Source organism: Engystomops pustulosus, chromosome 8, assembly GCF_040894005.1.
Source record: "Engystomops pustulosus chromosome 8, aEngPut4.maternal, whole genome shotgun sequence".
Taxonomy (NCBI): domain Eukaryota; kingdom Metazoa; phylum Chordata; class Amphibia; order Anura; family Leptodactylidae; genus Engystomops; species Engystomops pustulosus.
This window is the reverse complement of record NC_092418.1, coordinates 126,612,455-126,628,985: the sequence shown is the minus strand read 5'-3', so window position 1 is coordinate 126,628,985 and position 16,531 is coordinate 126,612,455. Positions and strand designations below refer to the sequence as shown.

At 24.9% G+C, this 16,531-nt stretch overlaps 1 protein-coding gene across 2 annotated transcripts in view; it reads right to left on the bottom strand.

The window, feature by feature from the left end:
• The window catches only part of CACNB4 (calcium voltage-gated channel auxiliary subunit beta 4), a 194,208-nt gene that overhangs the window by 39,188 nt on the left and 138,489 nt on the right, over positions 1-16,531 (bottom strand). For both annotated transcript variants that reach the window (XM_072122516.1, XM_072122517.1), the window contains 2 exons: positions 14,956-15,107; positions 12,962-13,057 (listed from right to left, as the gene is read on the bottom strand). In XM_072122516.1, coding sequence (XP_071978617.1) covers positions 12,962-13,057; positions 14,956-15,107 — 248 coding nt within the window. The remainder of the gene's footprint in view (positions 1-12,961; positions 13,058-14,955; positions 15,108-16,531) is intronic.

Genomic DNA, 16,531 nt, shown 5'->3' with positions numbered 1-16,531 from the left:
ATATTGTATATATTGTGTATATTGTGTATACTGTATATATTGTATATACTGTATATATTGTGTATATTGTGTATACTGTATATATTGTATATACTGTATATATTGTGTATATTGTGTATACTGTGTATATTGTATATATTGTATATATTGTATATACTGTATATATTGTGTATATTGTATATATTGTACATACTGTGTATATTGTATATACTGTATATATTGTGTATACTGTATATATTGTGTATACTGTATATATTGTATATATTGTGTATATTGTATATATTGTATATACTGTATATATTGTGTATATTGTATATATTGTGTATATTGTATATACTGTGTATATTGTGTATATTGTGTATATTGTATATACTGTATATATTGTATATACTGTATATATTGTGTATATTGTATATATTGTGTATATTGTATATACTGTGTATATTGTGTATATTGTGTATATTGTATATACTGTATATATTGTATATACTGTATATATTGTATATATTGTGTATATTGTATATACTGTGTATATTGTGTATATTGTGTATATTGTATATATTGTGTATATTGTATATACTGTATATATTGTGTATATTGTATATATTGGATATACTGTATATATTGTGTATATTGTATATATTGTGTATATTGTGTATATTGTGTATATTGTGTATATTGTGTATACTGTATATATTGTGTATATTGTATATATTGTATATACTGTATATATTGTATATACTGTATATATTGTATATACTGTATATATTGTGTATATTGTGTATACTGTGTATATTGTATATATTGTGTATATTGTGTATACTGTATATATTGTATATACTGTATATATTGTGTATATTGTGTATACTGTGTATATTGTATATATTGTATATATTGTATATACTGTATATATTGTGTATATTGTATATATTGTACATACTGTGTATATTGTATATACTGTATATATTGTGTATACTGTATATATTGTGTATACTGTATATATTGCGTATACTGTATATATTGCGTATATTGTGTATATTGTACATACTGTGTATTTTGTGTATATTGTATATACTGTATATATTGTGTATATTGTGTATATTGTATATATTGTGTATATTGTATATATTGTATATATTGTGTATATTGTATATATTGTGTATATTGTATATACTGTGTATATTGTGTATATTGTATATATTGTATATACTGTATATATTGTGTATATTGTATATATTGTGTATATTGTATATATTGTGTATATTGTACATACTGTGTATATTGTGTATATTGTATATATTGTATATATTGTGTATATTGTATATACTGTGTATATTGTGTATATTGTATATACTGTATATATTGTATATACTGTATATATTGTGTATATTGTATATATTGTGTATATTGTATATACTGTGTATATTGTGTATATTGTATATACTGTATATATTGTGTATATTGTATATATTGTGTATATTGTATATATTGTGTATATTGTACATACTGTGTATATTGTGTATATTGTATATATTGTGTATACTGTGTATATTGTATATATTGTGTATATTGTGTATACTGTATATATTGGTGTATATTGTGTATATTGTGTATATTGTATATATTGTATATATTGTGTATATTGTGTATATTGTGTATACTGTATATATTGTGTATATTGTATATATTGTGTATATTGTGTATATTGTGTATATTGTATATATTGTGTATATTGTATATATTGTGTATATTGTACATACTGTGTATATTGTGTATATTGTATATATTGTGTATACTGTGTATATTGTATATATTGTGTATATTGTGTATACTGTATATATTGTGTATATTGTGTATATTGTGTATATTGTATATATTGTATATATTGTGTATATTGTGTATATTGTGTATACTGTATATATTGTGTATATTGTGTATATTGTATATATTGTATATATTGTGTATATTGTGTATATTGTGTATACTGTATATATTGTGTATATTGTGTATACTGTATATATTGTGTATATTGTATATACTGTGTATATTGTATATATTGTATATATTGTGTATTCTGTATATATTGTGTATACTGTGTATATTGTATATATTGTGTATATTGTGTATATTGTGTATACTGTATATATTGTATATATTGTGTATATTGTATATATTGTGTATATTGTATATATTGTGTATATTGTGTATATTGTATATATTGTGTATACTGTATATATTGTATATATTGTATATATTGTGTATATTGTATATACTGTATATATTGTGTATTCTGTATATATTGTGTATACTGTGTATATTGTATATATTGTGTATATTGTGTATATTGTGTATACTGTATATATTGTATATATTGTGTATATTGTATATATTGTATATATTGTGTATATTGTGTATATTGTATAAATTGTGTATATTGTGTATATTGTATATATTGTGTATATTGTGTATATTGTATATACTGTGTATATTGTGTATATTGTATATATTGTGTATACTGTATATATTGTATATATTGTATATATTGTGTATATTGTATATACTGTATATATTGTGTATTCTGTATATATTGTGTATACTGTGTATATTGTATATATTGTGTATATTGTGTATATTGTGTATACTGTATATATTGTATATATTGTGTATATTGAATATATTGTGTATATTGTACATACTGTGTATATTGTGTATATTGTATATATTGTGTATATTGTATATATTGTGTATATTGTATATATTGTATATATTGTGTATATTGTATATATTGTGTATATTGTATATATTGTGTATATTGTATATACTGTGTATATTGTGTATATTGTATATACTGTATATATTGTATATACTGTATATATTGTGTATATTGTATATATTGTGTATATTGTATATACTGTGTATATTGTGTATATTGTATATATTGTATATACTGTATATATTGTGTATATTGTATATATTGTGTATATTGTATATATTGTGTATATTGTACATACTGTGTATATTGTGTATATTGTGTATACTGTATATATTGTGTATACTGTGTATATTGTATATATTGTGTATATTGTGTATACTGTATATATTGTGTATATTGTGTATATTGTGTATATTGTATATATTGTATATATTGTGTATATTGTGTATATTGTGTATACTGTATATATTGTGTATATTGTATATATTGTGTATATTGTGTATATTGTGTATATTGTGTATATTGTATATATTGTGTATATTGTGTATACTGTATATATTGTGTATATTGTATATATTGTGTATATTGTACATACTGTGTATATTGTGTATATTGTATATATTGTGTATACTGTGTATATTGTATATATTGTGTATATTGTGTATACTGTATATATTGTGTATATTGTGTATATTGTGTATATTGTATATATTGTATATATTGTGTATATTGTGTATACTGTATATATTGTGTATATTGTATATATTGTATATATTGTGTATATTGTGTATACTGTATATATTGTGTATATTGTATATACTGTGTATATTGTATATATTGTATATATTGTGTATATTGTATATATTGTGTATATTGTATATACTGTGTATATTGTGTATATTGTATATATTGTGTATACTGTATATATTGTATATATTGTATATATTGTGTATATTGTATATACTGTATATATTGTGTATTCTGTATATATTGTGTATACTGTGTATATTGTATATATTGTGTATATTGTGTATATTGTGTATACTGTATATATTGTATATATTGTGTATATTGTATATATTGTATATATTGTGTATATTGTGTATATTGTATAAATTGTGTATATTGTGTATATTGTATATATTGTGTATATTGTATATACTGTGTATATTGTGTATATTGTATATATTGTGTATACTGTATATATTGTATATATTGTATATATTGTGTATATTGTATATACTGTATATATTGTGTATTCTGTATATATTGTGTATACTGTGTATATTGTATATATTGTGTATATTGTGTATATTGTGTATACTGTATATATTGTATATATTGTGTATATTGTATATATTGGATATACTGTGTATATTGTGTATATTGTACATACTGTGTATATTGTGTATATTGTATATATTGTGTATATTGTGTATATTGTGTATATTGTATATATTGTGTATATTGTGTATACTGTATATATTGTGTATATTGTATATATTGTATATACTGTATATATTGTATATATTGTATATACTGTATATATTGTGTATATTGTGTATACTGTGTATATTGTATATATTGTATATATTGTGTATTTTATGTATACTGTATATATTGTATATACTGTATATATTGTTTATATTGTGTATACTGTGTATATTGTATATATTGTATATATTGTATATACTGTTTATTTTGTGTATATTGTATAAACTGTATATATTGTTATATACTGTATATATTGTGTATACTGTATATATTGTGTATATTGTATATATTGTACATACTGTGTATATTGTATATACTGTATATATTGTGTATACTGCGTATATTGTGTATACTGTGTATATTGTATATATTGTGTATACTGTATATATTGCGTATACTGTATATATTGCGTATATTGTGTATATTGTACATACTGTGTATTTTGTGTATATTGTATATATTGTATATATTGTGTATATTGTATATATTGTGTATATTGTGTATACTGTGTATATTGTGTATATTGTATATATTGTGTATATTGTGTATATTGTGTATACTGTATATATTGTATATATTGTATATATTGTGTATATTGTGTATACTGTATATATTGTGTATATTGTGTATACTGTGTATATTGTGTATATTGTATATATTGTGTATATTGTGTATATTGTGTATACTGTATATATTGTATATATTGTATATATTGTGTATATTGTGTATATTGTATATATTGTATATATTGTATATATTGTATATACTGTGTATACTGTATATATTGTATATATTGTGTATATTGTATATACTGTATATATTGTGTATACTGTATATATTGTGTATATTGTGTATACTGTGTATATTGTGTATATTGTATATATTGTGTATATTGTGTATATTGTGTATACTGTATATATTGTATATATTGTGTATATTGTATATATTGTGTATACTGTGTATATTGTATATATTGTATATATTGTGTATACTGTATATATTGTGTATATTGTGTATATTGTATATATTGTGTATATTGTGTATACTGTATATATTGTGTATACTGTATATATTGTGTATATTGTATATATTGTGTATATTGTGTATATTGTGTATATTGTATATATTGTGTATATTGTACATACTGTGTATATTGTATATATTGTAAATATTGTGTATATTGTGTATATTGTATATATTGTGTATATTGTATATACTGTGTATATTGTACATACTGTGTATATTGTATATATTGTATATATTGTGTATATTGTGTATATTGTATATATTGTGTATATTGTGTATACTGTGTATATTGTATATACTGTGTATATTGTACATACTGTGTATATTGTATATATTGTATATATTGTGTATATTGTATATATTGTGTATACTGTATATATTGTATATATTGTATATATTGTGTATACTGTATATATTGTATATATTGTATATACTGTATATATTGTGTATACTGTATATATTGTGTATACTGTGTATATTGTGTATACTGTATATATTGTATATATTGTGTATACTGTATATATTGTATATATTGTGTATATTGTATATACTGTATATATTGTGTATACTGTGTATATTGTGTATACTGTATATATTGTGTATATTGTATATATTGTGTATACTGTATATATTGTGTATATTGTATATATTGTGTATACTGTATATATTGTGTATACTGTATTTATTGTATATATTGTATATATTGTGTATATTGTACATACTGTGTATATTGTGTATACTGTGTATATTGTGTATATTGTATATATTGTATATATTGTGTATATTGTACATACTGTGTATATTGTATATATTGTGTATATTGTGTATATTGTATATATTGTATATATTGTATATATTGTGTATATTGTATATACTGTATATATTGTGTATATTGTATATATTGTGTATATTGTATATATTGTGTATATTGTATATATTGTATATTGTGTATACTGTATATATTGTATATATTGTGTATACTGTGTATATTGTATATATTGTGTATATTGTATATATTGTGTATACTGTATATATTGTGTATATTGTATATATTGTGTATATTGTATATACTGTGTATATTGTGTATATTGTGTATATTGTATATACTGTATATATTGTGTATATTGTATATATTGTGTATATTGTATATACTGTGTATATTGTGTATATTGTATATATTGTATATATTGTGTATATTGTATATATTGTATATATTGTGTATATTGTGTATATTGTATATATTGTGTATATTGTATATATTGTGTATATTGTGTATACTGTATATATTGTGTATACTGTATATATTGTGTATATTGTGTATATTGTGTATATTGTATATATTGTGTATATTGTGTATATTGTGTATACTGTATATATTGTATATATTGTGTATATTGTATATATTGGATATACTGTATATATTGTGTATACTGTATATATTGTGTATACTGTATATATTGTGTATATTGTATATATTGTGTATATTGTGTATATTGTATATATTGGATATACTGTATATATTGTATATATTGTGTATATTGTGTATACTGTGTATATTGTATATATTGTATATATTGTATATACTGTATATATTGTGTATATTGTATATACTGTATATACTGTATATATTGTGTATACTGTATATATTGTGTATATTGTATATATTGTACATACTGTGTATATTGTATATACTGTATATATTGTGTATACTGCGTATATTGTGTATACTGTGTATATTGTGTATATTGTGTATACTGTATATATTGCGTATACTGTATATATTGCGTATATTGTGTATATTGTACATACTGTGTATTTTGTGTATATTGTATATACTGTATATGCTGTGTATATTGTGTATATTGTATATACTGTATATATTGTGTATATTGTATATATTGTATATACTGTATATATTGTGTATATTGTATATACTGTGTATATTGTATATACTGTGTATATTGTGTATATTGTATATATTGTATATACTGTATATATTGTGTATATTGTATATATTGTGTATACTGTGTATATTGTGTATATTGTATATATTGTGTATACTGTGTATATTGTATATATTGTGTATATTGTGTATACTGTATATATTGTGTATATTGTGTATATTGTGTATATTGTATATATTGTATATATTGTGTATATTGTGTATATTGTGTATACTGTATATATTGTGTATATTGTGTATATTGTATATATTGTGTATATTGTGTATATTGTGTATACTGTATATATTGTATATATTGTGTATATTGTGTATATTGTGTATACTGTATATATTGTGTATATTGTATATACTGTGTATATTGTGTATATTGTATATATTGTGTATACTGTATATATTGTATATATTGTATATATTGTGTATATTGTATATACTGTATATATTGTGTATACTGTATATATTGTGTATATTGTATATATTGTATATATTGTATATATTGTGTATATTGTATATATTGTGTATATTGTGTATATTGTATATATTGTATATATTGTGTATACTGTATATATTGTATATATTGTATATATTGTGTATATTGTATATACTGTATATATTCTGTATACTGTATATATTGTGTATATTGTGTATACTGTGTATATTGTGTATATTGTGTATATTGTGTATACTGTATATATTGTATATATTGTGTATATTGTATATATTGTATATATTGTATATATTGTGTATATTGTGTATATTGTATATATTGTGTATACTGTATATACTGTATATATTGTATATATTGTATATATTGTGTATATTGTGTATATTGTGTATATTGTGTATATTGTATATATTGTGTATACTGTATATATTGTGTATACTGTATATATTGTGTATATTGTACATACTGTGTATATTGTATATATTGTAAATATTGTGTATATTGTGTATATTGTATATATTGTGTATATTGTATATACTGTGTATATTGTACATACTGTGTATATTGTATATATTGTATATATTGTGTATATTGTGTATATTGTATATATTGTGTATATTGTGTATATTGTATATACTGTGTATATTGTACATACTGTGTATATTGTATATATTGTATATATTGTGTATATTGTATATATTGTGTATACTGTATATATTGTATATATTGTATATATTGTGTATATTGTGTATATTGTATATATTGTGTATATTGTGTATATTGTATATATTGTATATATTGTGTATACTGTATATATTGTATATATTGTATATATTGTGTATATTGTATATACTGTATATATTGTGTATACTGTATATATTGTGTATATTGTGTATATTGTATATATTGTGTATATTGTGTATACTGTATATATTGTATATATTGTGTATATTGTATATATTGTATATATTGTGTATATTGTGTATATTGTATATATTGTATATATTGTGTATATTGTGTATACTGTATATATTGTGTATACTGTATATATTGTGTATATTGTATATATTGTGTATATTGTGTATATTGTATATATTGTGTATATTGTACATACTGTGTATATTGTATATATTGTAAATATTGTGTATATTGTGTATATTGTGTATATTGTATATATTGTGTATATTGTATATACTGTGTATATTGTACATACTGTGTATATTGTATATATTGTATATATTGTGTATATTGTGTATATTGTATATATTGTGTATATTGTGTATATTGTGTATATTGTATATACTGTGTATATTGTACATACTGTGTATATTGTGTATATTGTATATATTGTGTATATTGTATATATTGTGTATACTGTATATATTGTATATATTGTATATATTGTGTATACTGTATATATTGTATATATTGTATATACTGTATATATTGTGTATACTGTATATATTGTGTATACTGTGTATATTGTGTATACTGTATATATTGTGTATATTGTGTATATTGTATATATTGTGTATACTGTATATATTGTATATATTGTATATACTGTATATATTGTGTATACTGTGTATATTGTGTATACTGTATATATTGTGTATATTGTATATATTGTGTATACTGTATATATTGTGTATATTGTATATATTGTGTATACTGTATATATTGTGTATACTGTATTTATTGTATATATTGTATATATTGTGTATATTGTACATACTGTGTATATTGTGTATATTGTATATATTGTATATATTGTGTATATTGTACATACTGTGTATATTGTATATATTGTGTATATTGTGTATATTCTATATATTGTATATATTGTATATATTGTGTATATTGTATATATTGTGTATATTGTGTATATTGTATATATTGTATATATTGTGTATATTGTACATACTGTGTATATTGTATATATTGTGTATATTGTGTATATTCTATATATTGTATATATTGTATATATTGTGTATATTGTATATATTGTGTATATTGTACATACTGTGTATATTGTATATATTGTGTATATTGTGTATATTCTATATATTGTATATATTGTATATATTGTGTATATTGTATATATTGTGTATATTGTATATATTGTGTATATTGTATATATTGTATATTGTGTATACTGTATATATTGTATATATTGTGTATACTGTGTATATTGTATATATTGTATATATTGTGTATATTGTATATATTGTGTATACTGTATATATTGTGTATATTGTATATTGTGTATATTGTGTATATTGTATATATTGTATATATTGTGTATACTGTATATATTGTGTATATTGTGTATACTGTATATATTGTGTATATTGTATATATTGTGTATATTGTGTATATTGTATATATTGTGTATACTGTATATACTGTATATATTGTGTATACTGTATATATTGTATATATTGTATATATTGTGTATACTGTGTATATTGTATATATTGTGTATATTGTATATATTGTGTATACTGTATATATTGTGTATATTGTATATATTGTATATATTGTGTATATTGTGTATATTGTGTATATTGTGTATACTGTATATATTGTGTATATTGTATATATTGTGTATACTGTATATATTGTATATTTTGTGTATATTGTATATATTGTGTATATTGTATATTGTGTATATTGTGTATATTGTATATATTGTGTATATTGTATATTGTGTATATTGTATATATTGTGTATACTGTGTATATTGTATATATTGTGTATACTGTATATATTGTATATACTGTATATATTGTGTATATTGTATATATTGTGTATATTGTATATACTGTGTATATTGTGTATATTGTATATATTGTATATACTGTATATATTGTGTATATTGTATATATTGTGTATATTGTGTATACTGTATATATTGTGTATATTGTGTATATTGTGTATATTGTATATATTGTATATATTGTATATATTGTGTATATTGTGTATACTGTATATATTGTATATATTGTGTATATTGTGTATACTGTATATATTGTATATATTGTGTATATTGTATATACTGTGTATATTGTATATATTGTATATATTGTGTATATTGTATATATTGTGTATATTGTATATATTGTATATATTGTGTATACTGTATATATTGTATATATTGTGTATATTGTACATACTGTGTATACTGTATATATTGTGTATACTGTATATATTGTGTAAATTGTGTATACTGTGTATATTGTGTATATTGTATATATTGTGTATATTGTGTATATTGTGTATACTTTATATATTGTATATATTGTGTATATTGTATATATTGTATATATTGTATATATTGTATATATTGTGTATATTGTATATATTGTGTATATATTGTGTATATTGTGTATATATTGTGTATATATTGTGTATACTGTATATATTGTGTATATTGTATATATTGTGTATATTGTGTATATTGTATATATTGTGTATACTGTATATATTGTATATATTGTGTATATTGTGTATATTGTATATATTGTATATATTGTGTATATTGTGTATATTGTATATATTGTATATATTGTATATATTGTATATATTGTATATATTGTGTATATTGTGTATATTGTATATATTGTATATATTGTGTATATTGTATATATTGTATATATTGTGTATATTGTGTATATTGTGTATATTGTATATATTGTGTATATTGTGTATATTGTATATATTGTATATATTGTGTATATTGTGTATATTGTGTATATTGTATATATTGTGTATATTGTATATATTGTGTATATTGTGTATATTGTGTATATTGTATATATTGTGTATATTGTATATATTGTGTATATTGTGTATATTGTATATATTGTGTGTATACTGTATATATTGTGTATATTGTATATATTGTATATACTGTATATATTGTGTATATTGTGTATATTGTATATATTGTATATATTGTATATATTGTATATATTGTATATATTGTATATATTGTGTATATTGTATATATTGTGTATATTGTATATATTGTGTATATTGTGTATATTATGTATATTGTGTATATTGTGTATATTGTGTATATTGTGTATATTATGTATATTGTGTATATTGTATATATTGTGTATATTGTGTATATTGTATATATTGTACATACTGTATATATATTGTGTATATTGTATATATTGTGTATATTGTATATATTGTATATACTGTATATATTGTGTATATTGTGTATATTGTATATATTGTATATATTGTATATATTGTATATATTGTATATATTGTATATATTGTGTATATTGTATATATTGTGTATATTGTATATATTGTGTATATTGTGTATATTGTGTATATTGTGTATATTGTGTATATTGTGTATATTGTGTATATTATGTATATTGTGTATATTGTATATATTGTGTATATTGTGTATATTGTATATATTGTACATACTGTATATATATTGTGTATATTGTATATATTGTGTATATTGTATATATTGTATATATTGTATATATTGTGTATATTGTGTATATTGTATATATTGTATATATTGTGTATATTGTATATATTATATATATTGTGTATATTGTATATATTGTATATATTGTATATACTGTATATATTGTGTATATTGTATATATTGTGTATACTGTGTATATTGTGTATACTGTATATATTGTACATACTGTATATATTGTATATATTGTATATATTGTGTGTATACTGTATATATTGTGTATATTGTATATATTGTATATACTGTATATATTGTATATATTGTGTATATTGTATATATTGTGTATACTGTATATATTGTACATATTGTATATATTGCGTATATTGTATACACTGTATATATTGTATACACTGTATATATTGTGTATATTGTATATATTGTGTATATTGTATATATTGTATATATTGTATATATTGTACATACTGTATATATTGTGTATATTGTACATATTGTATATATTGTGTATATTGTGTATATTGTATATATTGTGTATATTGTATATACTGTATATATTGTGTATACTGTGTATATTGTGTATACTGTATATATTGTGTATATTGTATATACTGTATATATTGTGTATACTGTGTATATTGTGTATACTGTATATATTGTGTATATTGTATATACTGTATATATTGTGTATACTGTGTATATTGTATATATTGTGTATATTGTATATATTGTATATATTGTGTATACTGTGTATATATTGTATATTGTGTATATTGTATATATTGTATATATTGTGTACATTGTATATATTGTTGCTGGTATGTATCAGTATGAGCAGATACTCACAGGTGGGCACTGGGCCAGTTTATCAGCAGCTACTAATTGTACATTTAAGTGTTTACTTTGGGATTTTCCTCTGGATTTAATGAGACGCTGTAATACCTAGAAGAAAAAAAAGTTTTGCTCATTATTAACATTGTTCACATTTGTAAAAAAAAGTTACAAAAATATTGCAAAGAAAAAGCAACCGAGCAATAGCAATGGCTGCAGACCCTTTAGTATAACAATGGGGGGCTGTGAGGCCAGTGCTACACCCCAAAGCATTCTACCTTTCAGGACCATGCTAATGATACCCGTGCACATGACAACCCTTTAACCCTTTAATCATCCAAGCAAAAAATAAAACCTATATAAGTGTGACTCCGACCATTTTTGCAATCTTAGTTTTTTTTTTATTATTGTTTATTTTTATATTGCATTTATCTGTAGACTACATCGCCTCGCCAGGCTAACCACACCCACTCTCGCAAAGGTGTGTAAACTGGTGATAAATGTAAAATTTACAACAATTTTATACCTTGCAGGTCAAAAGAAGCCATCTGTGCCCATTTCTTTATTATGAGAATTGTTGTGTGCAGTTCATGTAATGGCCCGCTGGACAGGTCCCTTACAAACTTTGTACACGGCTAATGTCCCTAAGATGTAGGTGAGGTATGGCCACCCTAACCATGCACTCTCAGCGGGTAAAGTTGCCTTTAATAATATATGCATTGCCTTTAAGGACATTTGTATTAAGCCCTTAGTATGTATGCCACCACCTGGCTAAGTTGGGTCCTTCCATAGCACCATGTCTGCCTGGAAGCAAAAAGTTTATATATTAGCCAAAAGGAAGTGATGTTTGATTTATGTCATTCCAATCCTGTCCCAAGGTCCCAGGTTGGATGGTGGGAACGCTCAACCCCCTGGTGAAGTTTATATTAAACTCTGTCTAGCTGGAGAGTTACAGAGAGGGAACTGGAAGAGAGTCCGACAAGATTAGGTCCAGACACTCGACATGCAGACATCAGGCCTCCTGCAAGTCTGATCCCTAAGAGAGCCTGTCTAGGATTGCTGCCCAAACAGCTCCTAACCTCTGCACCCCAAAGCTACTAAACTGGGCTGGGAGCCACTATCCAGATACCTGGACCTGGACATAATGGACTTCTACCTCAGCCTGCTGCCATTGCTCAAGTTCTGGAATAAAGGAACTGTGAGTTGGTGTTCTACATCTCTTGTCTACGTGTGAACCCTGGCTGCCGCTTACATCATAGGCCTCCCCTCTATACACACCCATGCATAGGGAGAACTATTTTCACCTCTGCGGCTTCTCCATCTTCTTGTAATCTGCCTGCCGGACCTGCCCAATGTGGATGAGGCCTGTTCCATCTGGACCAAGCGCCCTTCACCCAGTCAAGCGAACCCCTCAGGTACCAGGGGAATCCAGCTGCCCCCAAATTATTAGGTCAGGACCTGGTGGGTGGACGCTGCATTCATAACATATGTGTCCGATAGGTCTAAGGTGTAAGGATACCATAGGTTGTTCAAAGGCTTTTCTTGAATATGTAATGAACCTTGGAGCGAGATCAAGAAACACAAGACCTCAAGCGTCCAAACTGTGGTCAGCTCACGGACGCCATAAATTTGTATTCTGCGCGGTCACGGAATGGAGAACACATCGACACGGTCATCGTGATGTGGCACCCAGGATCGGACAGCTCCATCTGTGTTATCAGCTGATTGCTGGGGTGCAGGAGTCGCCCCACTGTTTCAATTTATTTCTTACTTTAACTTTGTGGTCAGAGGTGTACCTTCAAGCTCCTGGGTCAAAGCGCAGCATGTATCTGCACAGAGCATGCCCAGCACTCCCTCACAGACCTCAAGGGCTCCAGATCATTGCTGACTATGGCTATGAGGCTGCTGTAAAGCAAATCCCTAAATGCTGTGACTAGAACAAGATGGACACTCATGGAGCTGGCACCACATTCCCTTTAAGGCGTCACTGATGGGACAAACTCTGTTACCTTTGGAGAAGACACTTTGACGTGAACAATAATTGGCGCTAATGACGTCTTGATTAGTTGTGCTGGATGATTAATGGTATCGGCATCTAGAATGACGAGCTGTAGAGACCGAGCCAACTCAAAGATCCTCTCTATCTCGCTCTGCACTTCAGCTGGGGAAAGAATGGAGGCAAAACAATAGAAAAGCTGTGATTATTGTAAGGGACATTGGGGCAAAGAACACACACAGCGCCCCCTGATGGTAGGTGCAGTAACCGGGCCACATACAATAACATGAGAACAAATAAAAAAGAGAGAAAACCACATTCAACTAGAAATCTATATGTGAGGGAAGAGCAGCCCCCCTCTTATTGTTCCCCTCTTATTGTTCCCCTCTTATTGTTCCCCTCTTATTGTTCCCCTCTTATTGTTCCCCTCTTATTGTTCCCCTCTTATTGTTCCCCTCTTATTGTTCCCCCTCTTATTGTTCCCCCTCTTATTGTTCCCCTCTTATTGTTCCCCTCTGATTGTTCCCCTCTTATTGTCCCCCTCTTATTGTTCCCCTCTTATTGTTCCCCTCTTATTGTTCCCCTCTTATTGTTCCCCTCTTATTGTTCCCCTCTGATTGTTCCCCTCTTATTGTTCCCCCTCTTATTGTCCTCCTCTTATTGTTCCCCTCTTATTGTCCTCCTCTTATTGTTCCCCTCTTATTGTTCCCATCTTATTGTTCCCCCTCTGATTGTTCCCCCTCTGATTGTTCCCATCTTATTGTTCCCCTCTTATTGTTCCCCCTCTTATTGTTCCCATCTTATTGTTCCCCCTCTTATTGTTCCCCCTCTTATTGTTCCCCCTCTTATTGTTCCCCCTCTTATTGTTCCCATCTTATTGTTCCCCCTCTTATTGTTCCCATCTTATTGTCCCCTCTTATTGTTCCCCTCTTATTGTCCCCCTCTGATTGTTCCCCTCTTATTGTTCCCCTCTTATTGTTCCCCTCTTATTGTTCCCCTCTTATTGTTCCCCTCTTATTGTTCCCCTCTGATTGTTCCCCTCTTATTGTTCCCCTCTTATTGTTCCCCTCTTATTGTTCCCCTCTTATTGTTTCCCTCTTATTGTTCCCCTCTTATTGTTCCCCTCTGATTGTTCCCCTCTTATTGTTCCCCTCTGATTGTTCCCCTCTTATTGTTCCCCTCTTATTGTTCCCCTCTTATTGTTCCCCTCTGATTGTTCCCCTCTTATTGTTCCCCTCTTATTGTTCCCCCTCTTATTGTTCCCATCTTATTGTTCCCCCTCTGATTGTTCCCCCTCTGATTGTTCCCATCTTATTGTTCCCCTCTTATTGTTCCCCTCTTATTGTTCCCCCTCTTATTGTTCCCATCTTATTGTTCCCCCTCTGATTGTTCCCCTCTGATTGTTCCCCCTCTTATTGTTCCCCCTCTTATTGTTCCCCCTCTTATTGTTCCCCTCTTATTGTCCCCCTCTTATTGTTCCCCCTCTTATTGTTCCCCCTCTTATTGTTCCCATCTTATTGTTCCCCCTCTTATTGTTCCCATCTTATTGTTCCCATCTTATTGTTCCCCCTCTTATTGTTCCCATCTTA